Source organism: Hemitrygon akajei, chromosome 3 (assembly GCF_048418815.1).
Source record: "Hemitrygon akajei chromosome 3, sHemAka1.3, whole genome shotgun sequence".
Classification (NCBI taxonomy): domain Eukaryota; kingdom Metazoa; phylum Chordata; class Chondrichthyes; order Myliobatiformes; family Dasyatidae; genus Hemitrygon; species Hemitrygon akajei.
This window is the reverse complement of record NC_133126.1, coordinates 154,044,763-154,069,513: the sequence shown is the minus strand read 5'-3', so window position 1 is coordinate 154,069,513 and position 24,751 is coordinate 154,044,763. Positions and strand designations below refer to the sequence as shown.

Below are 24,751 nucleotides of genomic sequence, written 5' to 3'. Positions count from 1 at the left end.
ACTTACCAAAATTAATACATATGGATCAAACAGAATTTATCAAAAATAGACAATCGGCAGATAATGTAACTCAGTTACTTAGCATAATTCATTTGGCACAAAAGAGGGAGGAAATGAGTGTGGCAGTTGCCTTAGATGCAGAAAAAGCATTTGATAGATTGGAATGGGATTTTTTATTTAAGGTATTGGAAAAATATGGATTAGGAGTATCTTTTATAAAATGGATTAAAACCTTAAATACTAATCCCAAAGCTAAAGTAGTGACAAATGGTCAAACCTCAACATCATTTCAGTTAACAAGGTCAACTAGACATGGCTGTCCATTATCACCTGCTTTATTTGTGTTGGCGATAGAACCATTAGCTGAATTAATTAGAACGGACCCAGATATTATGGGTTTCAGAGTTAACCAGGAAGAATATAAGATTAATTTATTTGCTGAAGATGTTTTGCTTTATTTAACAAACCCATTGTATTTGCTGCGTAAATTATCTTCTAGATTGGAAGAATATGGGAAAATATCAGGCTACAAAATAAATTGGGATAAAAGTGAAATTCTACCCCTTACTAAAGGAGATTATAGTCAATGTCGAATTATAACTCGATTTAGATGGCCGATAAATGGTATAAAATATTTAGGTATAAGAGTTGATAATGATATAAAGAATTTATATAAATTAAATTTACCATTATTGAAAAAACTTCAAGAAGATCTTGATAAATGGATGACATTAGTAGGCAGAGTAAACGCTTTAAAAATGAATATATTCCCTTGATTACAGTATTTATTCCAAACACTACCAATACTACAATTCCAAACAATACCAAAACCGCAGAAGTTTTTTCAAGAGTTAAATAAATGTGTGAGGAAGTTCCTTTGGAAAGGTAAGATGTCAAGAATATCGTTGGAAAAATTGACATGGAAATTTGACCTAGGAGGGTTACAACTTCCAAACTTTAAGAATTACTATAAAGCAAATCAACTTAGATTTATTGCATCTTTTTTTTGATGAAGATAAACTGGCATGGATTAGAATAGAATTAGATAAAATAGGAGAAAATATACCAGAAGATTTTATATATAAGTGGGAATCTAAATGGATACGGGAAAAGAAAGAATCTCCTATATTAAAACATTTGATTGATTTATGGGATAAGATAAATGTTGATGATGAGATAAAGAAATCTTTATTAGCAAAGAGACCTTTAATTCAAAATAAACATTCCTTTTACAATGGATAACCAACTTTTATACAATTGGTTTCAAAAAGGGATTAGATATATAGGAGATTGTTTTGAAGGAGGTATATTAATGTCATTTGATCAATTAAAGAATAAATACAAAATATCAAACAACACGCTTTTTTGTTATTTCCAATTAAGGGCTTATTTAAGAGATAAATTGGGTCAAACAACATTATTGCCGAAACCTAATGAAATAGAAACTTTAATTCACATTCTACTTGGTCTTGTTTTAAAATTCAACTTTTTTGGACAAATTTAAGAGTTTTATTGGAACACAACTTCCAAATAATCCAACATTATTTTTACTAGGCGATATTGAAGGGATAAAACTGAAATCCAAACTGAATAAATATCAGAAAGAATTCATAAAAATTGTATTGGCAGTAGCCAAAAAGGCTATTGCAGTTACTTGGAAATCGGATTCATACTTAAGTATAGATCATTGGAGGAATGAAAAAATTACTTATAATTTAAGAGATAAATATGAAATATTTCTGAAAATTTGGTGCCCTTATTTACAAAAGACAGGATTAAATATATAGGTGCTCTGAAGATAAAATTATTGGTTATCTGGGGAAAGAAAGAAATATATATACTAAAGCTATTATGAACTCCATGGAGCATGTGGGGATCTTCCGATATCCAGGCATTCTTTCTTTCTTTCTTTTTTCTTCTCTTTTTTTTCTCTTTCTATAGGGATATGTTAGGGGGGAGGGGTTAAGGGGAGGGGGGAAGGGTTGATAATTTTTTTTTGATTTTTTAAAATAATTCTTTTTCTTTCTGTAACCTATTTGAAAATTCAATAATTTTTTTTTTAAATGTGCAGTTTTTGGAGCACCAAAGCAAGCCATGGATCAACAAGTAAGGAAGCAGTTATCTCATACAGTATAACTAAAATAGGCAGGAGGTCTTTGTGGGGGACATGGATTTCCACAGTGAGGCCATTCACAAAGAAAGGTGCCTGAAGCCATCAGGAGCAAAAACGGTGTGTTGGGTAAGAGATGGCTAAAGCAATTGATGACTGCATTGACAGGCTGGTGCCAAAAAATGGATTACAGTAGGACATGAAAGGTCACGGCTAGTTAAAACAGTTCCAGTTCTCTACTATCAACATGTAATATTAATACACTCACAAACATTACTCTAACAATTACTCACAATATGCATACACCTATGTCTATTCAACCATGGCAGGCATATCACATAGGCACATTGCAACATAATCTTCATCTTTTCATGAAAGAGTATCAAAGTTTCAAAGTATTTATGTAGTATAGAATCCTGAGATTTGACTTCCCACAGGCAGCTACAAACAAACACCATAGAACCTGTTTAAAGAAAAACCCTGCACAAGAAAGCCCATCAAACACCCAACGGGCCAAAAAAAGAGCAAATTGTGCTAACGATAAAAAGCAAGCAAATATCACAGAGAACATTAAACATCAAACCATGGAGTCCCTGAAAGAGAATCCACACTCACAAGCAGCCGAGGTGAGTGTAGTTGGTCCAGTAGCCGAGTCAATCTGTTCAGCGCTGCTTCAATGACTGCAGCCACAGAGTCAAAGCACCTTGGTCAAATGGCGCAAACAGTAAAAAAAGAGTTAACAAAAACATGGAACATAAACTACAGAGTCCCCAAAACTAAGCCACGGCCATTGAGTGTGTTCCACACTTGAAGACATTAAACATAAAACCACAGCGTTCCCAGAAGTGAGCTCCAGTCAAGAGCTGTCGAGGAATTGAACCTTGAGGATTAGGAATTGAAGTGTCATGCCCAAGACTCCTTCTCCTTCCACCAGCCACAGCGAGAGGGAGACCAATCAAACACAGGCAGACAGTGCTGAACACCCATTTGTTCTCCGTTCTTATCCTCGTCAATTTTTATCTGGCTCAGTGCGGAGTAATGGAGCCAAGCTTGGGTTCACATTCCATCATTAGAAATCGATGGCTGACCCTTTCATCCTTGCTGAATCCCTCAGGAGATTGCAAAAACACCAGATTGTTTAGTTGGCTCAAAATACATTCCTAAAATGCAATCGACTGCAGTTTATCAGTATATTTAGAAGCAGAAGAGTATCTCGTAGCTTTATGAGCCATTGGCCACTATGGCCATCTTGCTGGGTAGCACACAATTACGGATGTGCTGACAGACTTATGTTTAGTTGGAGGGAAATTCGTGATACTCAAGGGCTTCACTGGGGACGAGTGGATTAATAACCAGTGAGGATGATGATTGTGTTGTACAACTTTATGACTTTATGAAGCAAAGGCCTTACAGAGCCCGAAGCCCATCTTTTCTAGGATTCACAGAGATAAGTGGAGTTGAGCTACTGCTTCCAGATCCACAATTCAAACCCGATTTCTTGTGATGTTTGCGTGAGGTTTACACATTCTCCCAGTAATATGAGCTTCTTCTTGGTGCTCTAATTTACTTCTGCATCTCAAAACCATGTGGGTTGGTGAATTAAATGACCCTAGTGTGTTGTGAAGCGGGGAACCTTGGGGGAGTTAATGGCAACTTGGAAAGATTAAAATGGAATCTCTGTATGATTGGGGTAAATGGATTCTTGGTGGTCAACACAGGGTCAGTGTGTGTGCTGGATGACTCCAGGATTGAAGTAGGAAACCGCTGGTACCACTAGCAGCTGTACAGTTTCTTGTTTGGCTGCAATCACAGACATAGAATGGCTGAATCCATTCAATCTATGAAATCTATAGAGGAAGCTCAGCCAGCCCTCTGACTATTTCCATTTCTGCCATAAGCTTCAAGGCTGTGTTGACACAGCCATCTGTCCTTTAGCAGGACAGCTGGGATATCAATGACTCCGTGAATAACAGCACTGCATTCCCACCACTGATACTTACAGTGGCCAATAAGCCAAACTCCTCAGATTGCTGCCAGACATGAAACAAAAGAGAAATTGATGCAGGAATAGTCCATTTGGCCACTAATGTCTGCTGCACTATTAATAGAATAGTGACTTTTCGTTTATTTTAGGGCTACTTTTCTTCACTCTCCTTTCCTCCATGTTTTAATATGTACAATCTATCTCTCTAGTTCTGATAAGCCAAGGGACCAGTTTTCTGAGGGAGCATCTGGACAGCAGCTTGGCTCCAACTATAGGAAAGCAGTGATAGGACTGGTTACAGCTGAGTATGCCACTGGAAGATAAATCACCGAATTCAGAAACAGTTTTGAAATGTCTGCCACCAGATCGCACCAGCATTCTGAGATGGCAGCAAAGGTGAATGCACAAGGGCGATTACTGAATTAGAAACATAGAAAACCTACAGCACAATACAGCTCCTTTGGCCGACAAAGCTGTGCCGAACATGTCCTTACCTGGTAAGTTATCTAGGGTTACCCATAGCCCTCTATTTTTCTGAGCTCCGTATACCTATCGAGGAGTCTCATAAAAGACCCCATCGTATCCGCCTCCACCACCGTCACCACCAGCCTATTCCACGCACTCACCACTCTCTGTGTAAAAAACTTACCCCTGATATCTCCTCTGTACCTACCTCCAAGCACCTTAAAACTATGCCCTCTCGTGTTAGCCATTTCAGCCCCGGGAAAAAGCCTCTGACTATCCACATGATCAATGCCTCTCATCATCTTATACACCTCTATTAGGTCATCTCTCATCCTCCGTCGCTCCAAGGAAAAAAAGCCGAGTTCACTCAACCTATTCCCGTAAGGCATGCTCCCCAGTCCAGGCAACATCCTTGTAAATCTCCTCTGCACCCTTTCTATGGCTTCTACATCCTTCCTGTAGTGAGGCAACCAGAATTAAGCACAGTACTCCAAGTGGAGTCTGACCAGGGTCCTATATAGCTGCAACATTACCTCTCGGCTCCTAAACTCAATCCCACAATTGATGAAGGGCAATGCACCGTATGCTTTCTTAACCATATAATAATTCTTAATTATTATGTATAGTTATTTTTGATTGGATTTCACATCCTGAAATGCTTCTGGGTCTCATTAGTTGTGTGGAAAGAGCTCAAGACCATCAGTAACAGAGGGAGCGCTAAAAGAAAGCTGGACGTTAGCTGCTCTTTATTCGGTGTTGTGTGTTCTTGGGAGGTTAGGTTTGCCACTTAATCCTGTTTGAAATTGTGTCTAATGATGAGGGAAATCTGACATTGCCTTCACAGAGTAGTTCCAACATAATGAATGTGCTAGTACCAAGGAAAAAGAAGATACATTTTAAGTACTGACATTCTATTACCTGGAATCTGCTCTGCAAGTGTTAATATATGCAATGGTCAAGTCGTGAATGTCAAGGGGAAACGGACATTTGATGATGAGAATAACCGATAAAGGCATGGTGGGAGCTTGACATCAGTGACTTGAAATACAAATGGAGTCAGCATCTTGCTACATTTGGACAACTCTCTTGGTATATTTGGGTAATGGAGTGAATCAAGTGCTGCAAGGCGCATGCAGATAGTTCATTCACAAAGGATATCACACCTTAACCCATTTGTTACATCATTCCTATAACTGGACTTTATGCCCCAGTAGCTCAGTAGCGATGAATTGTTTCATAATTTAAGGGTAGAACAGCAGTGTTATGGTAAGTGTTACACTATTACAACACCAGCAACCCAGGTTCAATTCCACCACTGTCTGTAAGGCGCTTGTGTGTTCTCCTGTGATCATTGTGTGTTTCCTCTGGGTGCTCTGGTTTACTCCCACATTTCAAAGACATATGGGTTAATGGATTAATTGGTCACATGGGTGTAATTGGGCGGCACGGGCTCGTTGAGCCTGATAAATAAAACAATGACTGAAGTTAGGCAGAGTTTAGAACCTTAGGAATCCTCTAATAAAGTAACCTTGCATATGTAAAGAACCCACCTCTGTAAATGGTGGACCAGCTTGTCATGGATTCAGGTTTCAGATATTAAATGGCGTCAGGCTCTTTTTGAATTTAGGTGCAGATTGCTTTCTTGTTTGTCTTCTAAGCTGGTACTGAGAAGAACTCAAGTGAACTGTGCAGCAATGAAGACGTATCTGAGAGCATGCCCAAAAAAGGCCTTTCTTGCTGCATTCTGACACCATCCGATATGGAACACTTGCATGATGTTAGTAGAATCTTCAGTGCAACACATGCACGGGACACATCGCAATTCCTTGCAGTGGCCGTGGAAGGAAGGCTTGTAATACCACTGGGACTGCATTTATACATGACCTCTTTTGAGGTGGGTTTTAATTTTATTTTGAAGGAAAAGAGTGCATTGCTGGTGCCATTGTAATTTAGAAATATGAGAAAGAGGAGTGAGCCAAAAAGACAGAAATTAGAATTCATTTCTAATGCTGACAATAATCATAACTTTGTGATTACTGGATAACATTCTAAATATTGAAATATCTATTGTACATTAAGTTAAAAAAAAGCAAGACTGAATCTGGAAGGACTGATCTAAGTGAGGTTAGTTGGCAACCAATGCGTTGATCACAAAGCAGGAATGTAAATCACACCAAAGTCCAGCCTTTCAAATTATAAACAGAAAATTAACATAGAATTAAAATAAAAGTAGGATCAACTGATGATTAGGAATACAACTAAGGTTTTAAGCACAAAATGGAAATGTAATTACAGTTAAATTGCTGGATACGTTGCAACAATGAAGCTCTGATTAGCCACGTTTCCAATGAACTACATAATTTTCTTTAAATATTACATGAACACAGTATCACCAAGGAACTATTCACCCAGGCAAAAACAACTGCAAAATACAGCAGTTTTCGCCTAGGTTTAAATGAAGATTGTTAACATTTTGAAGGGTTGATTTAGCATGTCTCCTGCATTCACTTGGATGACTGACACCCCAATTCATTATAGCACTGTTTATAAGATAATTAATGTTCGAAAAATGAAACATTTAGATTTAATTAAGATCATACACAGAAGCACACACACATTCATACATTGTACAAACATGCATGCACATAGGTGCACACAGACATACAAACATTAACAAACACATACATGCATACATTTGTCACTCTAAGTGATAACTGTAAAACACACCCTCCAGTACCTTATGTAGTTTTATGTTGCAGTGTAAAAATAGAAACAAAAATTAATAAAGGTAACTGTTATATTTTGTAATTTCAAAGGAAGACATGGGAGTCCAAAATGCGAGTCTAACTTTGACTTTACTTTAAGTGAGGCATGCATGTATTACTTGGTAGGGTGACAACATATGCAATTAATGTATTTTCAAACATAACCCATAATTAATTATTTAAAAGAACAAGAATGCTCTATCAAACAATATATATACAAGATTACTCAAATATTGCTAAACTATCAATACACAACCCTCCAAACTGCTTAGCTATAAACTCCAACTCAATAGAGAATCCATCTCAACTATATACACAGTATACTATATTATACAACTACTATATACAGACATCCACAGCCTAGTAAATTTTAAATTGTCCCATTAAGTCTTAAAGATATAATTGCTGTGGAGTATTTCTTACTCTTGTGGGGTAACACCTTTCCTAACAAGAGAGGTCACTCTGCTTGGCAGGTGAAACTTATGCCTATGAAAACAATCTTAGGCTCTTGTGTCTCCTGCATGGTGATTGTAGGAGCTGACTGAGACTGCAAGAAGTGGTTCTAGCAGCTCTGGAACCATTCTTCTCTTTTCTTTTTCCTTTCCTTTTTCTTCTTTCTAGGATGTGCACCTTGATCTTGGGAAGGTGCATTTGGTTCACTGAAGTATTCTCTTACTGATCCTTCTATTGCTTCCTTTATGATCTGATCTCTCCTCTTGGTTTCCTCATCCACAACATCATCTGTTGAATCCTCTATTTTCTTATCTCCATTGACTCCTCTCCTTTTGAACTTCCATTCATCCAGCTGGACTATGATCTTTGTATCTATTTTCCACTGGCTGGTGGTGTAGTGGCATCAGTGTTGGACTTCGGGGCAAGAAGTCCCGAGTTCGAATCCGGCCGACTCCCTTGCACGCTCTCCATCCGTGCCTGGGTTGAGTGTTGAGCTAGCAACTCAACTTGTAAAAAAAACCTGGAGAGGGATCTTTGCAAAGCTGTTCAAACTCACTTTGTGGAATTTGCCATTCACTTTTGGCATAAGCCATGTTGCTCATTTATTGTCAATTTTAACACAAAATCTCAAGGCTGCACAGTCCTGTGTCCGCACCATCATTACCAGATTTTTCATCAACACCATGCAGATTAGTACTATCAAACTGCAACTTGACTTTTCAGCTTTTCCTCCTCGCTAAGCAGTCCATTTAGTTTAGTCTGCCCAACATGTTCTTTGTATGCATCCTACTTTGGTACTTTTTCTCCAGCTTTCACCTTTAAACCTGCATTAGTATAGCATATGTGAGCTCTTGCCACAAGAGTAACACAATTTGTTTGCGCAGGCTGGTTTCTGTATTGACACTGCAATTTTATTCACGCTCACTTTCATTCCTGACTGCAACTCAATTGCATCTCCATCTGAGGTTTCCATTGAAACAGAGATTCCAACTTATCTTTAAAATGTGCTTCAGTTAGGAGCCATTTTTGAACATTTTCTTGTAAGATTCCACAAACTAATCAATCCCTTGGTGCATCTTTAAAGTCATTACTAAACTGACAATGCACCGACAACCTCTTCAATTCAGCCACGTACACTGAAATTGACTCCCCTTCGTTTTCTGCTTATGAAGCCTAATGCATTCTGCAGTCAACAATGGCTTGGTTCTAATTGTTCCTGCACTGCTTTGACAATTTCAACAAAGCTTACTTCTACAGGTTTTGTTGGAATAGTTAAACTTTCAAGCAAATTGTATACCTTCAAATTAAATACATTGAGAAAAATCGGTACTTGTTTCTCATTGGCTACATTATTTCTTCAAAATACTGTTGAATTAGCTCAGTATATTTGAACCAGTTACCCATTGCGTAATTAAACATGTCAATCTTTCCATTATAGCCAGCTACTTCTGCTTTTTTTATGATTATTATCAACCAATACTCACTCTTTATGAACCCACGAATTCTTCCATTTATTGCATTTTCTTAACTCAACTGCTGGACTGCAATTTTTTACGCACTGTTCCTCACTGCATTTTTGTTTTAGTTCGAATGTCTTGCTGCACTTCAACTAGTCAGTAGCCATCTTGGGTTCATTTTAAACATATCTTGTCGCCAATGTTATGTTTTGTAACTTCAAAACATTAAATTAATTCAATGGAAGACATGGGAGTCCAAAATGTGGGTAAAACTTCAAGCTTACTTTGAGTAAGGTGCGCACATATCATGATTACATATGCAATTAACGTATTTTTACATAAAACCCGTATTTAATTATTTAAATGAACAAGAATGTTTAGTTAACCAATACATATACAGGATTACTCAAATATTGCTGAATTATCTGTTACATACCCACAGTTTGAACACGGGACAGTGGGATGATGTAATTGTCTCTTGACCGTGGGGTGATGTTATATTATGTGATGGCAAGTTCCAAACAGTATTTAAACCAACCCGCAGTTTGTGACGCATTTTTATTTTTGATGCAACATTATTGTTGTCGGTCGGAGGTGTGGAAGCTCCACCGATTTTGTATGTTGCGTGTTTATTTTTCCCTTACGGTCCTGTATCGGAGAGTAAAAGCATTACCGGAGTTATCCGAGTTCAAAGGATTGGATAAAGTTAATGTCGTTCAGCGTTTTGGGGAATGATAGACCTTTGTAATTTCTTTCAGGAATTGTGGCATGCACATTCGAGTTAAACCCTTGCAAAGTGGGGAAGGTTTGTGCACTGACCACCCTCCAGTCAAAAGGTTAGTTCCTTTTATTTCCTCATGATTTCTGCGAACAAGGCATCTCCCGGCTGTGGGATCAGCAGATCGTCGTTATTTCGAAGGAATCGTTGTTCATTTTGAGGAAGTCTCTCCTTACTGACTGGATAAATCAGATGGACTTTGAATTTATCACTTTAAGTCTGTGCTTGGATGAAAACTCATTAAAACAGTTTCTAAGTTTGACTGTTTGTTAGATTTTGCCGCCTGTTAACTTCTAGTTAAGTTAGTCGTTTGTTTACTTTTCTAAGTTTTGAGCAGAGGTTAATAAATCTCGGGATTTATTTTAAATCCTGTCAGTTTCATATTCATTGCTGCTGCATTCATAACATATCAAATACACAACAGTAACCACTTGTGATATGGAACATACCTTAAATATATCTACAGCAAATGTAAGAACAACAAAACTCCAGTAGCCCACTATCCAAAAATTTGGTAATCCCTATGGTTTGGCTTCAGCTCACCAACTAATGTTTACTCTATTCACTTTCTGCTATTTGGGGCCCCAGTTACTAATTCCCATTCCACTCACCAAGGCCCAAATCTCACGTTTCCTTGATGTTCAAATTTATGCATACCACTGACAGGTGCTTAAGACATTACAGTACATTACAAGATCATTTTCTCTTCAGGCTGGCTTTTCATAACAGAATCTTGCTACCCTTATTCTCTGGTTCATTCCACAGAACCTCACAATATTATCACTTTTGAAAACTGCAGTCAGATCTGTTTTCTTCATCCTTTCAGCACTTGAAAATTTATTCCAATGTATTAAGTATTCCAACATAGAAATTAAAGTACTCAATACTGCACTGCAATAATAGCCAGGACTTTCCTCAGAACTTCTCCCATTTCAACATATGAGAAGTGGTCTGTGGAAATGAAATCAGCAGTTCAGAGGAAACTTCTGGAGATTACACTTTAACCTTTTCAGAGCTTATACTTTAACCACTTCAGAACACCTTGTACTGTGCAGGTGTGACTTGCCTATAGCAATTATTCTTGTGTTCTCCCAAAACAACAGTACTTAAAGTTTAACAAAATCAATCAAATGTCAAAGACTAAACAAAAAAATTAAACATTAATCCCAAGTACCTTGCCATCAGTTCTATAAAGGCTCCTTTAACTGTATAATCAGACAATGTTTTTAAAAAGTGTACTTTTCATGAACAGAAGGTGTACGTGTGTGTGCGTGTGTATATACAGCAGCACGGGAGTGTAGTGGTTGGCACAACACCTTACAGTAAAGGTGACCCAGCATCAGTTCCCGCCACTCCCTGTAACAAGTTTGTAAGTTCTCCCTGAGACATTGTGGGTTTCCTCCCACAGTCCAAAGACACACCTGTTGGTAGGTTAATTGTTCACTGTAAATTGTTCCGTGATTAGGATCAAATTAAATCAGGGTATTGCTAGACAGCGTGTCGTGAAAGGCCAGAAGAGGCTGGGCCTATTCCTCGCTGTAGCTCAATAAAAAAAATTAAAATGAAAATATATCTATCTTCTGCTTTATATACAGGATAAATCTCCAATAAAGACTATTGACTCTAAGCTGTAGAAATATGACTGAAGTATTGACCATGCTGAAATATGTTATAGATTATTTAATGTAAGAATATTTCCTAATAGATTATCAGAGTAGTATTTCACGATATATGCATGAAGAAAGTTGATGAGTCAGAATACTAAAATATTCAGTACAATTATTCAGGAACACACTGTGCTGTTCTTTCACTTCAGGGAAAATTATTCAAATACAATTCACCCTATTTAGGTGTCAACTTACGGCTGTGAGCATCCTAAGAAATGAGTAGTTTGGAAAATCAGCTTATACTTTATGCAAGAACAGAGAACAGAATGAAATAATTTAGCAATAATTGGCTCCAAACGACCTTACTCTGATAGCTCAGCCAGGGAAAGGCAATGTCACAATGACCTGATATAGTCTGTGTTTTAAATCTGGTATTAGTATTAAAGTAATACTCGAGAGAGAAAGCTTTTGCCTATATCCGTCATATATCTGCACATGCCTTGAGCTGACACAGAAGAGCAAATTGGAAACCTATTCAAGTTATATAACAATGACAACATTAACCTCGCCATTCGAGGGCATTAAACAATTCTTGTAAACTAATGGTTGTAACAGGGGCAAATGATTTGCTGTTTTTAGGGCTTTTATGGAAAATTGCCTTAATTTGTTAGCAGATATTCAAAATATTTGCCAAAAGACAGCTGGTATGTCAGGTTTCCTTATAGCTATTATATTTTGCCAAGAAATATAAGTAATCATCTTTTACTTACCAACACTGGGATATCCTGGAGTAGATGGATCTCCTCCAGGGTTTAGAGAAAGCCAAAATGTTTCATTGCCAATCTTCTCCCTTTGGGGTAAATCACAGGGATCGATGTAGACCAAAGCTCCCCCAAAACCAGCCTCCAACAGCAAAGACAGCTGCAAATGTTAGAAAGCACAAATTGATTAATTAAAGACTCAAAATCCTTCAGTTAGTGCAGTACAGCTAAAAACATGATAATCAGTGTTTGATGATCTCCAGCAAGTACTCTAATTTGAAATCCAATTTTATGATAATCCAGATCATCCTTGCATCCCAACCACATACTCTAAGGGTGTTGTAATGAAAATTACTTTACTCTTATCATGAATCATACAAAACCATTTGGAAAAATATTCACCATATTCAGTATAGTGACCTAATATAGTGCTGTTTATTTATTTTTTAATGTATCTTTAGTAGACAGTGTATTTAATGGTCTTGGAGAAGGTTCAGGAAAGCCAAATACCAACTGTCTATTTAATATATCCAAAATTGTTTTTTCATATCCAGATAGTTATAGTGAAACATCCTTCACTTGAAGTTGGCTGCCTACAAAAATAATTACATGTATGACTACACTGTATGTTAAACCTCTGACTCAGCTTTTAACATCACTCTCAGTATTATTTCTGACTAAAACCATTAAACCATTTGGTAATTTTTATTCATTTTATTCACAATGATGATAATACCATAAAATCTAGTTATACACATTATAGGCTAGACTTGGACACAATAATTCCAGAATGTATACAACTGGAATTAGTGGAGTAGAACATTTAACAAGGTTTATTGTGGAAAATGGTAAATAATAATATTTAAATCAGAGTTAAATATTTTTTACAAAGCAATAATTTTTACAAAGGTAGAACTAAATTCTGAAATTCTGAGTTCCTACAATATCTGTTTTGACATACACTTCATTCATGTTCTTTTGGAGATTCAACAATGATCATAATTTGAGGTAATGCTGAAGGACTTATTGTGATCATGTTAAAGATTAAATTGAAAACAATTTTATTGTCTTCTTCTTGGAACAGATTTTCTGCATAAAAGAAGATATATGATAATGGATTAAGTAATTAATAACATATAGTTTGCATGAAGTCCATTTACATGCTAGGATTAGAAGTGAATGTCAATACTTCTGAAATCAATTAATTACATGAGATTTTACCATTTTAATCCTTGGATAAAATAGCTCTCCAAGAAACAAGATCCGGTGATGAGGATGACAAGTTAAACTCTAACCCTCTAGTCAACTAGGCCGGAGAACGAGAGAATACTTTGGTATGATGGGATGAGAAATATCTCGTACAAATACTGCAAGCCTTAAAATATCATTTCAGTCAGAATGTGAAGATGACTGAAAGCAAAACCAAAATATACTGCAAAAGTTTGATTATTTTCAGTAAGAGAATAGAACATTACTTCTCCAAAAGACAAACCAATTCAGATTTCCAGCATCTGCAGTAAGAATTAGAAAAAGGTAAAATCACCCAGAATCTGTGAAAACAGGATTTTCAAAGCTACCACTCAACGTCAACAACTTTTCATATTGTCAAAAAGCTTTGATACTTTAATAGCAACTTTAAAAATTGTGATGTTTTAGTGCCTTACTGGCAAAGGTTATTTGGTTCATAACCTACAGAAACATGAAACAAATCTGTTGCTGTGGGCCACACCTCTGTGGGAGATCGAGAAACACAAGAACAAGAGCAGTGCATCCAGCCTTTGAAGGTTTATCTGCTAATTAGTTAGTTTATGTTTCATCTGCAATTAGTTCCAGAACAAAATTTAATTGCCTCGATTCTTAAGTTTTCAATTGGTATAATTCCAAAAGGTTCCTAGAGGTGAGAGCATCTTGTGCTGGACTCCTGGGAGATGTTATGGTTCCTCTGTCTATCATCAATTGACTCTCAATGCCGCTAGCTACATAATTCAGTTCCTTCTGGCTAGGTATAATTCCAATGAATCTGCACTGTACCTCAGAATGCCTTCTCTTCAGTAGCAGTGTGCCAGAGGATTCCCAAAGACCAACCAGAAGTATAAAATACTAAATACAATTTGACTCAAGTAATATATAGATGGCCAAATAAAGATTAGGAAGGAGAGATGCTAATAAGGGGAAGATTAAAATATTCCAACAAAGTATGTTAAAATGTTTCCCTTTTCTCTATTTACAACACTAAATAACTTCCGAAAGCTACTAAGCAGCCATTCTCAATGATCAAAGTTCAAAGTGAATTTATCATCAAAGTACAAATTTCTCACCATATACAACCTTGATAATTTGTTTTCTTGTGGGCATACTCAGTAAATCCAACTATAAAAGAATCAGTGAAAGACCACACCCATCAAGCTGACAAACAACAAGTGTGCAAAAATACAACTGTGCAAATACAAAAAGAAACAAATAATAATAATAAATAAACAAGCAATAAATATCGTGAACGTGAGATATAGGGCCCTTGAAGGTGTGTCTATTTGTTGTGGAGCAATCCAGTGATGGGGCAAGTGAACTTGAATGAAGTTATCCCCTCTGGTTCAAAAACCTGGTGGTGGAGGGGTAATAACTGTTCCTGAAGCTGGTGGTGAGAGTCCGGAGGATCCTGTGACCTTTGCCCTGAAGGCAGCAGTGAGAAGAGAGCATGAGGACCCCTGACAATGGATGCTGCTTTCCTGCAACAGCACTCTGTGTGGATGGGCTCAATGGAGGGGAAGGCTTTACCCGTGATGGACTGGGCTGGATTCACTACTTTTTGTATGTTTTTCCATTCAAGCGCATTGGCGTTTCCATTCCAGGCTGTGATGCAACCAGTCAATATACTCTCCACTGTACCTCTAGAAGTTTAGCAAAATATTTGATGTCATGCTGAATCTTCAAAGATTTCTAAGGAAGTCCAGGTGCTGCCATGCTTTCTTCGATGATCAGACGGAATGCAGCATGGGGAAGTACATGGTCATCTACACTGGTGGAAGGAATAAAGCCTAGGCTATTTTCTAAATGAGGAGCAAATTCATAAACTGGAGGTGTAAAGGGACTTAAAAGTTAGTACTAGAGCAGTTTTCCCTACAGGTTAATTTGCAACTTGAGTCAGTGGTAAGGAAGATAAATACAATGCTCGCATTCACTTCAAGAGGAATAGAATTTAAGAACAACAATGTAATGCTGAGGCTTTATAAGGCATTGTATTGTGAGCAATTTTGGGCCTCAAGTCCAAGGAGGATACACTGGCATTGGAGAGGGGCCAGGGGAAATTTGTAAGAATGATCCCAGGAATGAGAGAATTAACATAGAAGGAGAATTTGATGGTGTTGGGTTTGTACTTACTGAAGTTTAGAAGAATGAGGGGAGATCTCATACCAAATACTGAAAAGCCTGAATAGACTGGATGTACAGAGGATGTTCTCAATAGTGGGAGAGTGTAGGATCAAAAGGCACAGCCTCAGAATATATGGAAATCCTTTTAGAACAAAGATGAGGAGAGTAGTGAATCTGGGGCGTTCACTGCCACTGACAGAAGTGGAGGTAAGATCATTTTGGTACTTCCACAAGCAGAGGTTGATATAGCACAGCTTAAATGTGCTATATCAAATGTTACAGGGAGAGGGCAGGAGAATTGGGTTGAGAGGGAAAATAAATCAGTATCAACCGTGATTGAACGGTGGAGCAGACTCGATGGGCCAAGTTGCCAAATACTGCTCCAATGGTCTTATTATGGTGTTGTCATATCTTGAATCTGTTTCTAAATGTTGAATGCAATAATTTGGAAGTTTTGCATAATGGATGAATAGTGAGAAAAGAAGTTATTTTATGCCCCTTTACAATTATCATTGAACAGAGTCTTGGCAAAGGCGATTAAAGCAGAATCATGAGGAATGACAACTTCCATAATTTTGTATTTAGATATTCAAAGGAAGCCTTAGAATTAGACCTATTAACCAAATTAATGCATCATAACTGTGATTATTAATGCAAATTCCAGGCCCTTATTTCAAATGAGCTGTTAAACTAAGACCTGATCTGTGGATAGGAATGAATATTTTTTAAAATCCCGCAGGAATGGTTGGCAGGTTCACTCAGTACCCTTCAACATTGTCAATAATTATTGCAATCTGAATGTTTCAATGAAAGGCTAAAAAAAGTTATCTCTGAAATCTCCCCATTTCATGCTTGTCTGTATAACAGCTGCTATGCTTCAGTAAAATTTATTAGATGCAGAAGACATTAAGATTATTCCATGGATATGAATAGCATTCTAATAATATATGTGCCTTACTTCTGTGGCATGCCAATTTTCACTACTAGGGTGTTATAATAAATATAATTTAAATGTGTTTCTGCCAATTGTACTCTCTGTAAGTCAGAGGTTTAATATTTTTTAATGGTTGAGCAATTCTTTTAGGATTTACATAGTACTATTCTAGCATAAATGTGTGGATTTTAAGTCTCAGTAAAACTGGATTGGTTTGCAATGAATCTCAGCACAAATACATTGAAGATTGTTAGTAACGGTATCACTCATTATAAACTTGAGGTGCAAATGAAGCATGGGATAGAATGCGGAGTGGAAGTGGTATATGAGTGTAATGTGCTAGGTTAATCAGACCCAACTATTCAAGCGCCCAGGAGATGTGTCAATAAGTGTACAAGCACAACAAAGTAACTTAAGCCTAATTTATTAATATAAAATAGAAAGCACAAATAAACCACTCAAAATGCTACATAGCAAGTCACAAACATTACTGCGTCACAAAGATTTCTGGGCTCACAATTCCTTCACTATTCGGTGGTTGCTGTCGGGAGACTCCAATTTCCAGCTCATGAAACCCCCCCTGGGTCTCAGGCACTGATCACAATCCTGGTCCCGGTTGAAGTCCAAAGAAAATTTAAAAATCAGCCCAGTATATCCACAAGCTTTACAAGCACAGAGTAACCACATCAATCTCTTTGTTCTTATGCCATTTGCACAGTTTTTTTTTCAAATGCATTCCATGCTCATTGCAGAGACTCATAAATCAATTAAACAATTTAATGGTCTTTCTTTGTTCATTAGTCTCACAATGTTGAACATACTACATTTCTTGGGCTTACAAAGGATATTAAAGTTTACACATATAACCAATAAGCCAGAATCCAGACAGATATTCTCAGTGTTTACTCACTAACAGCCACATAGCCACTAACAGTGTTTACTCCACTGACCTCACATGTTATGACATCAGAAAGGGTTAAGTGTCATTTCATCTGACATTCATTCAATGACTTTCAAAATCTAAAATGCCACCTTGAGCAATGAAAAAAACACTGCGGATAAATTTTACACCTTGAATTTTTGCTTAGTTTTTTAAAAATTCATTCAATTTATATGCTTACAAGAAGTATGGAATGACAATGGCTATATGCTAGAGAGTTTGATTCTTTGATAGAAAATGCATGATTTAGTTAAATATATGCATTAGAAACTATGCTGTGGAAAGTAATTTGGTTACACAGTTTTGGGATTGATAGAGAAAAGATACTGAAGGACAAGCTATGTTTTAAATATAATGAGATAGAAAGTATTTCCAACATTACATTTCAACATAAGGATACAAATTGAAAAATATATTTTTTCATAACAAAACATATCACATACTTACTGCTGAATGTCTTACTTGAGTATGCAAATAGTAAACATTTTCCAACTTCCACTAGTCACTTACCATAACAGCAACTACATTCTGATTGACCCTAAGTTGTTATTAACTAAATAATCATAGATTTTCTTTCAATATGATCACATCTCTATTTCAACAGCAGAGAAATACATTGTGGATGACATGGTCTAACAACGTAATCCTTATAAAGTGATTTTTCATCAAATTCATCAGCATCAACATCACAGGTTTACAACTGTACAATTCCAATTACAACTTTATCATGGTTTATATTAATTCTTCCCTTTTAAATTCCATTTACAAGATTATCATGTATGCCTGTCAGATTCTACTCACAGGCATTGGTAGAAAGTCTGAAAAAAAGCTACAAACAGCTGCTTACAAAGCTTAATGTCATGTTTTCAGCAAATCAAAAGGACAATTACTCAATTCCAAAAGATATATTACAGAATAACAGAAAAATAACTAAACTCAATGAGGCAATTTGGTCCATCAATTATATGCATGACAGGAAAGAGCTGCCCAACCTAATCCCTTCCAAGGCAAGATTTGCTGCCCTGCAAGTAATGGTTCTTCAAGGACAAATCCTAGTTCATTTTAAATATGTTAAGGGTACACCCACTCAAGGAATGAGTTTCAGACTTCTTGCCACCGTCTAAGTGAAACCATTTTAACTCATTCCACTTCTAACCTTTCTACCAAATGATTTAAATCTCTATCCATTGGCTTTTGATCCATTTGAATTAGATGTTTCCTACTTATTCTATCTTGGGCCCTTTTGATTGTATTTTTAACTTAATTTTCCCTCAGCCTCCAATATTCCAAAGGAAAGAGCCTACAACCTACAAGATTCTGAAAGCTAAAATTCTCCAGTCAGACCTGGCAACATCCTCCTTGGTGTAAGCAGATATTCTCCACCACACAGTGAATAAGCAGGTTTAAAGGCCATTTTAATCTAACCACCCAACCCTCTACCTCATCTAAAACAGTGTATCCCACATGCCTTTTAAACTTGTCCTGCCATGTATTTTCAGCCTGGCTGATACTTCACATTTCTCAGTGTCCTCTCATGTACTGTGTATTCCCTTACCTTCTTGCACTACTGCTCCAGAAGGAACTTAATTTACCACTATTCAGCTAAGATGATTAGCTCTGATGATCTAAAGCTGTTCTTTTCTATTGTCATCCTCATAGTCAATCTACAAATTTATTCCATCATGTTCATTACATTTAAATCTAAATCATTAAGTCAGACAACAAGCAGCAAGGAACCAAGGACTGAATCCTGTGGAACTTCAGCCTTTCAGCAGCCATCCATCACCAACTGACACAAGGTTAATTTTGGATTTAATTTGCCACCCTGGTTGGGATTCCACTGGCTTATAATTCTTGACCAGCCTGCATTTGGAACCTTGATAAAAGCCTTTCCAAAATCTATAAACGTTACGTACCTTTACCCACCCTCCTTGATAATTCCTCAAAACTTCCACTGTGCTGATCAGCCCTGCCCTTCTCTTAACAAATTCACCTAATCTTGTATACCTCCTCAATGTAAATCATCAGCACCCTAGATATATTACATAAAGACTACTTATATTAACTTATCATAAGTACACACAGTGAAATGCATCATCCACGTTAACAACCAAAACAACCTAAGGATGTGCTGGGGGCAGTCCACAAGTGTCACCACACATCTAGTGCCAACCTAGCATGCTCACAATGCTCGGCAGAATAACACAGAACTCACTTCTATTTTCAGAATTCTTGGACTTATACCAACTGTGCTAATTCCCAAAGCATTAACAAATATTCAGTTATTGTAAATCCTATGAGCAGATGTTACCCATTACACAGCATTCATTTTGTGGATTTTAGGTAGGAACGACAAGACCATTAACCTTCACCACTGATGCTCTGTGAGATTCACAGCAAACTGTAGGATTGCTGTACTGTGTAGTTCAAGGCAGAAACCCCTATGCTGTTATGCATAATTCAGCACCCCTCCACAATCTGTCTTTTTCAGTGTTAGCTTCATCGAGAATGAGGTTACGTAACATTCATGCCAGGACCACGGGTTTAAAAACAGTTACTTTCCCCAAGCAGTGAGGCTGATCCACACCTCCATCCATGAACCCATCTCACCACCACTACTTTGTCATTTCCTGTCCAAGTCACCTTATGTACAGACATCCCCGTGCCTAGCATCATTTTATGGACTTACAGTCTATGTATATAGGCTATCTTATATATTTACTGTATATTTATTGTGTTTTTATTATTGTGTTCTTTATCTTATTGCGTTTTTTTGTGCTGCATTAGATCTGGAGTAACAATTATTTCATTCTCCTTTACACTTGTGTACTGGAAATTATATTAAACAATCTTGAATCTTGAAATCATATGAACCAACTTGAATGTAAGGTATTCACAGTCAAATCTCTCCGGAAAGTAAACATCATACATTCTTCTACATATGGCCCACATCTTGAGGGCCTAATTCTTGCTTGACAAACTATCCTACATTTTAAAAAGACACATTACATAGTTGTATTGTAATTATTTAACATATATATTTGGAGATATAAAGGATTTGTCTTCAATTTTTTCAAAAAATATATTACTGTGAAATCTGATATAACATGCTTTATCACATCACTGTTTTGGATTATTGCAGGTATTATAATGGCCCCATAACAGACATGGTAGACTTCATTACAATATAAGCTGTGGAATCTGAAGCCCCCTATGGAGAGATAATGTTATGTATTGGGTTCTCTGGCTTTATTAACTTTATTAGATTTATAATAGGCTAACTTATGGAAATGAAGGTGGAAATGGGGAAAATTTGCTCAAAGTGTGTGTGTATGTATAACATTGGAGACAGTTTTCTGTTGCAGATGGCACTGAGATACTGAGCCCCATTGTTAAATAGAACTGAGATGCAGAGCTTTGAAGAGAAGTGGGGATCTAGAAATAGGTAACTGTTGGCTTCATTTGTGATGTTCAATGATGTTATACCTCACTGTGTTACTGTTCCACCCTTAAATCCTGCCACTGAAGGTAAAGGCAAGGGCACATGACAACACCTGTGCCTCCAGGCATCCCTCCAAGTCACACAACAGCCTGCCTTGGAAATGTTTCGCTGTTCATCGATGATTGGCCTGGAACTCCCTTCCCAACAGCACTGCAGTATTTTCACCGGGTCAGCAGAAGTACATCTCCAAAGACAATCAGGAATGGGCAATAAGTGGTGGCCGGTTCAGCAATTCTTGCATCTTGAATAATTGTGAAAAATGCTCAAGGTTCTTTTAGTATCTGTACAGTGTATACAAAATGGCAATTCAAAACTTTGCAGTTTACTGCTGTAAGAATTCCTTGAATGCATTTGTAAACGGATGCATGAAACAAACTTTAGGGTCTTGCATATTTAGATAAATAAGCACTAATTTGCAATTGGCTCTGGGATAAGAATACTTCCATATTAACTTTTGTTTTAAAAAAAATTATTTATCAGCTTTAACATCAGAATTCCATTCGTACAAGTTCTTATGCAAAGTAGGAGATATATTTTTTGTGTCCAGACTTAATGGGTGATAAGGCTTACTCTGATTCCTAGTTCTTATATTCTTACGTTATATGAAATTATGTTAATAATTAAAATGCTTTGATATTTGAATTTTATGGTAATGCACTACTGCCTCTATTTCAACAAACCAGAATTTTTCTAAAAATAATGAGTAATTATGTTCTAACCACCTTTAAATGTTTACTGTTCTTTTTTTACATATATTTGTGAGATTGTATACTGTTATAGCAGGTCATGAAACCATGTGTTATGTTTGGCTGTGAATACACTCTTTTGTAAGTGAGAAGAAATCATCGTCAGAATGATAATGAAGTTCTTCACAAGGTTCTATTCACAATTTTATTGCATATGCATATAAGTTCTGATATGCATTCAAATGGTGGATACAGCCCAGTCAATTACAGGCAAAGGACCCACCCCACCTCTCCCCCAACCATTCAACGCATCTACAAAGAGTGCCACAAGAAAGCAGCACCCATCATCAAAGAACCCTAGGCCATGCGCTCTTCTTGTTGCTGCCATTAGGAAATAAACTACAGGAGCCTTAGGACTCCCATCCCTAGTTCATACCCTTCTGACACTTATTACCCTTCAAACATCAGGCTTCTGAACCAGCATGAATAATTTCAATCACCTCAACTCAGAACTGATCCCACAACCTATGGACTCCCCTTTCAAGGACTGTATATCTCCTGTTCTCAGTATTATTTATTTACTTATTTTTTGTACACTTGCACAGCTTGACTACTTTTGCACATTGGTTCTCTGTCAGTCTTTGTTTGCGTGTAGTTTTTCATCAATTTCATTGTATTTCTCTGTACTACTACGCAAGAAAATGAATATCAAGGGTAGTATTTGATTTTTTATTTATGTATATGCATGTCGATTATGAATTTATTTCAAAATTTGAAAATATACATTAAGGTAGATGGCATTGTAGCATAATGGTCAGAGTAGTGCCTAACAGTACCAGCTGTGTGATCGGGGTTCAATTCCTGCCACTATTCATAAGGGGTCTATACATCTCCCCATGACCATGTAGGTACCCTCTGGGTGCTCAGGTTTCCTCCCACATTTCAAAATCTGAGTTAGGATTCATGGATTGTGGCATGCTATATTGCTGCTGGAAGCTTGGTGACCCTTACAAGCTGCCGCCGACACATCTTGGACCGTGTTGACGCAAACAAAGCAATTCACTTTCTGCTTCAATGTTCCAATGTTCGTGCGACAAATAAAGCTCATAAATCTAATTATTTTCAGATATCAACTATAACTTTTAAAAGTAACGTAATAATGAATTTAATATTTGCAAATTACACACTATTATACTTGTGTCCCTTTAGAGACGACAATAACATTTATATTTGTATAAACAAATTACGACTATTACATATTGATTCCCCAGCTGTGGCAAATGCCTTTGTTTTTTTGAATTCAATCAGAATACCATATGATGGTTTACCATTTATAAATAGTGCAGCAAATGTTCACTGACACAGTTGTAATTATTTTGTTATTAAAACAACAGTCAAGCAAGAATATGTACCTACCTTTATAATTTATAACTAAAATACTGTCAATATTGTACTAAAGTATGCTTTGCATCCAAAGAAAGTAATAGAGTTATAATAGCATGACAGAACTCTTAACCTGTTCTTGCCCAAGGCCATGTTCCAGCCAGTGCTCAATTGTTATAGATAGACACACATCATCCTGTATATTCACAAACAAAGATCATAATACTCATATTCTGTATTTTTTTATAACACTGGTTGTTCAGATGAGAGGTACAGTACTTGTAATCACCTTCATCAGCAACAGACTTTCCCATTGCATTTGTAGTTATTTTTCAGGCCCATCATTGCAACTGTGCTTGAGTCACTGTTTCGATTTCTTGCAGCAGCTGTAACATACGGCTCATGAATGTCAGTTTTACTGCTAATTTGTGCTAATTTATGAGTGTTTTTATTCCTCATCAACCATTGGATGTCATGATGACAAATTATGTTCTGACTTAATCATATTAGGATAAAAGGAAGATAGGTGACCTATCTGCTTCTAGAGGTTGTTTCGTCTTTTTTTATGAACTGGCACGGCATTCAAGCAAAGTCCATTATTCGTTGATAGTCGGGGTCAAGCAACACAGAAACAAGTCAGCTTAATTATCATATCTGGTAACAATAATGATCTTTTGTAAATTAATATCTAATTCATACAAACTTTATAATTTTTAGAAATAATAATTCTGGGTCACTCTTTTTGTGACAATCACTTTACCAGCTCTTTAGTCTGTAGGACTAAATGTTAGTTAAAAATTTATCGCAAATCAAAGAAACAGATTGCTTGAAATCCATTCCTTATAAACTGATTTATTGACAAATCTATTGGAACTTTATGTCAAGTGAGGACCACAAAGAACTTCTCTCAAAGCGTTGATCTCACTTTGAAAAAATCTGACTGGAATCTGATTTTCACTCTTTCTTAAAATCTTACACCCCATTTGGCTCCCTTTTAAATCTGTGAATTAGGCGAAAAAGGCATTTGAGTTGACATAAGGGGGTTAAAACAGAGTCAGTTACTGTTTGAGCCTCACTGAATTAATGCAGCTGCATATACACTGCTGTGCACAACTCAAGATAGGTCCATGCCTTGGGGATGCTCCCTGTGGCAACCAGCCAGCAGCAAAAATGTAATTCTGGATGAGGGGAGAATAGGCCAGAAGAACATCCTGTACACGTGAAGGCCAAAGGACTTACCTGAAACCCCAACCAACCATTAGATATAGCAAAATGAACTCTACATCATCTGTTTTATTCATGTCCTTAATCCACTAATCCACGTCCCTCTCCCTGCTTCACTACACCCCTCCTTCACAACATCACTGATATCCAGCCCAGCCAGCAGAAGGTCAGAGGTCAGGGGCACAAATGGTTGACAATTAAGGTATTTTATTTTCTCCTCTTAGGTTAAGGGCACCAGAAACAGGAGGGAGGCTAGCTACATGGAAGGGAGCCCTCTCAGGTGCAGTGCCTAGCCTACATGGAGCAGCAATACAACTGCTGAGCCCCACTCCA

At 37.0% G+C, this 24,751-nt stretch overlaps 1 protein-coding gene across 7 annotated transcripts in view; it reads right to left on the bottom strand.

Annotated features, from left to right (window-relative positions):
* Positions 1-24,751, bottom strand: part of LOC140725527 (inactive N-acetylated-alpha-linked acidic dipeptidase-like protein 2) — a 965,400-nt gene that overhangs the window by 391,635 nt on the left and 549,014 nt on the right. For all 7 annotated transcript variants that reach the window (XM_073041096.1, XM_073041095.1, XM_073041098.1 and 4 more), the window contains one exon: positions 12,390-12,540. In XM_073041096.1, the coding sequence (XP_072897197.1) occupies positions 12,390-12,540 (151 nt within the window). The remainder of the gene's footprint in view (positions 1-12,389; positions 12,541-24,751) is intronic.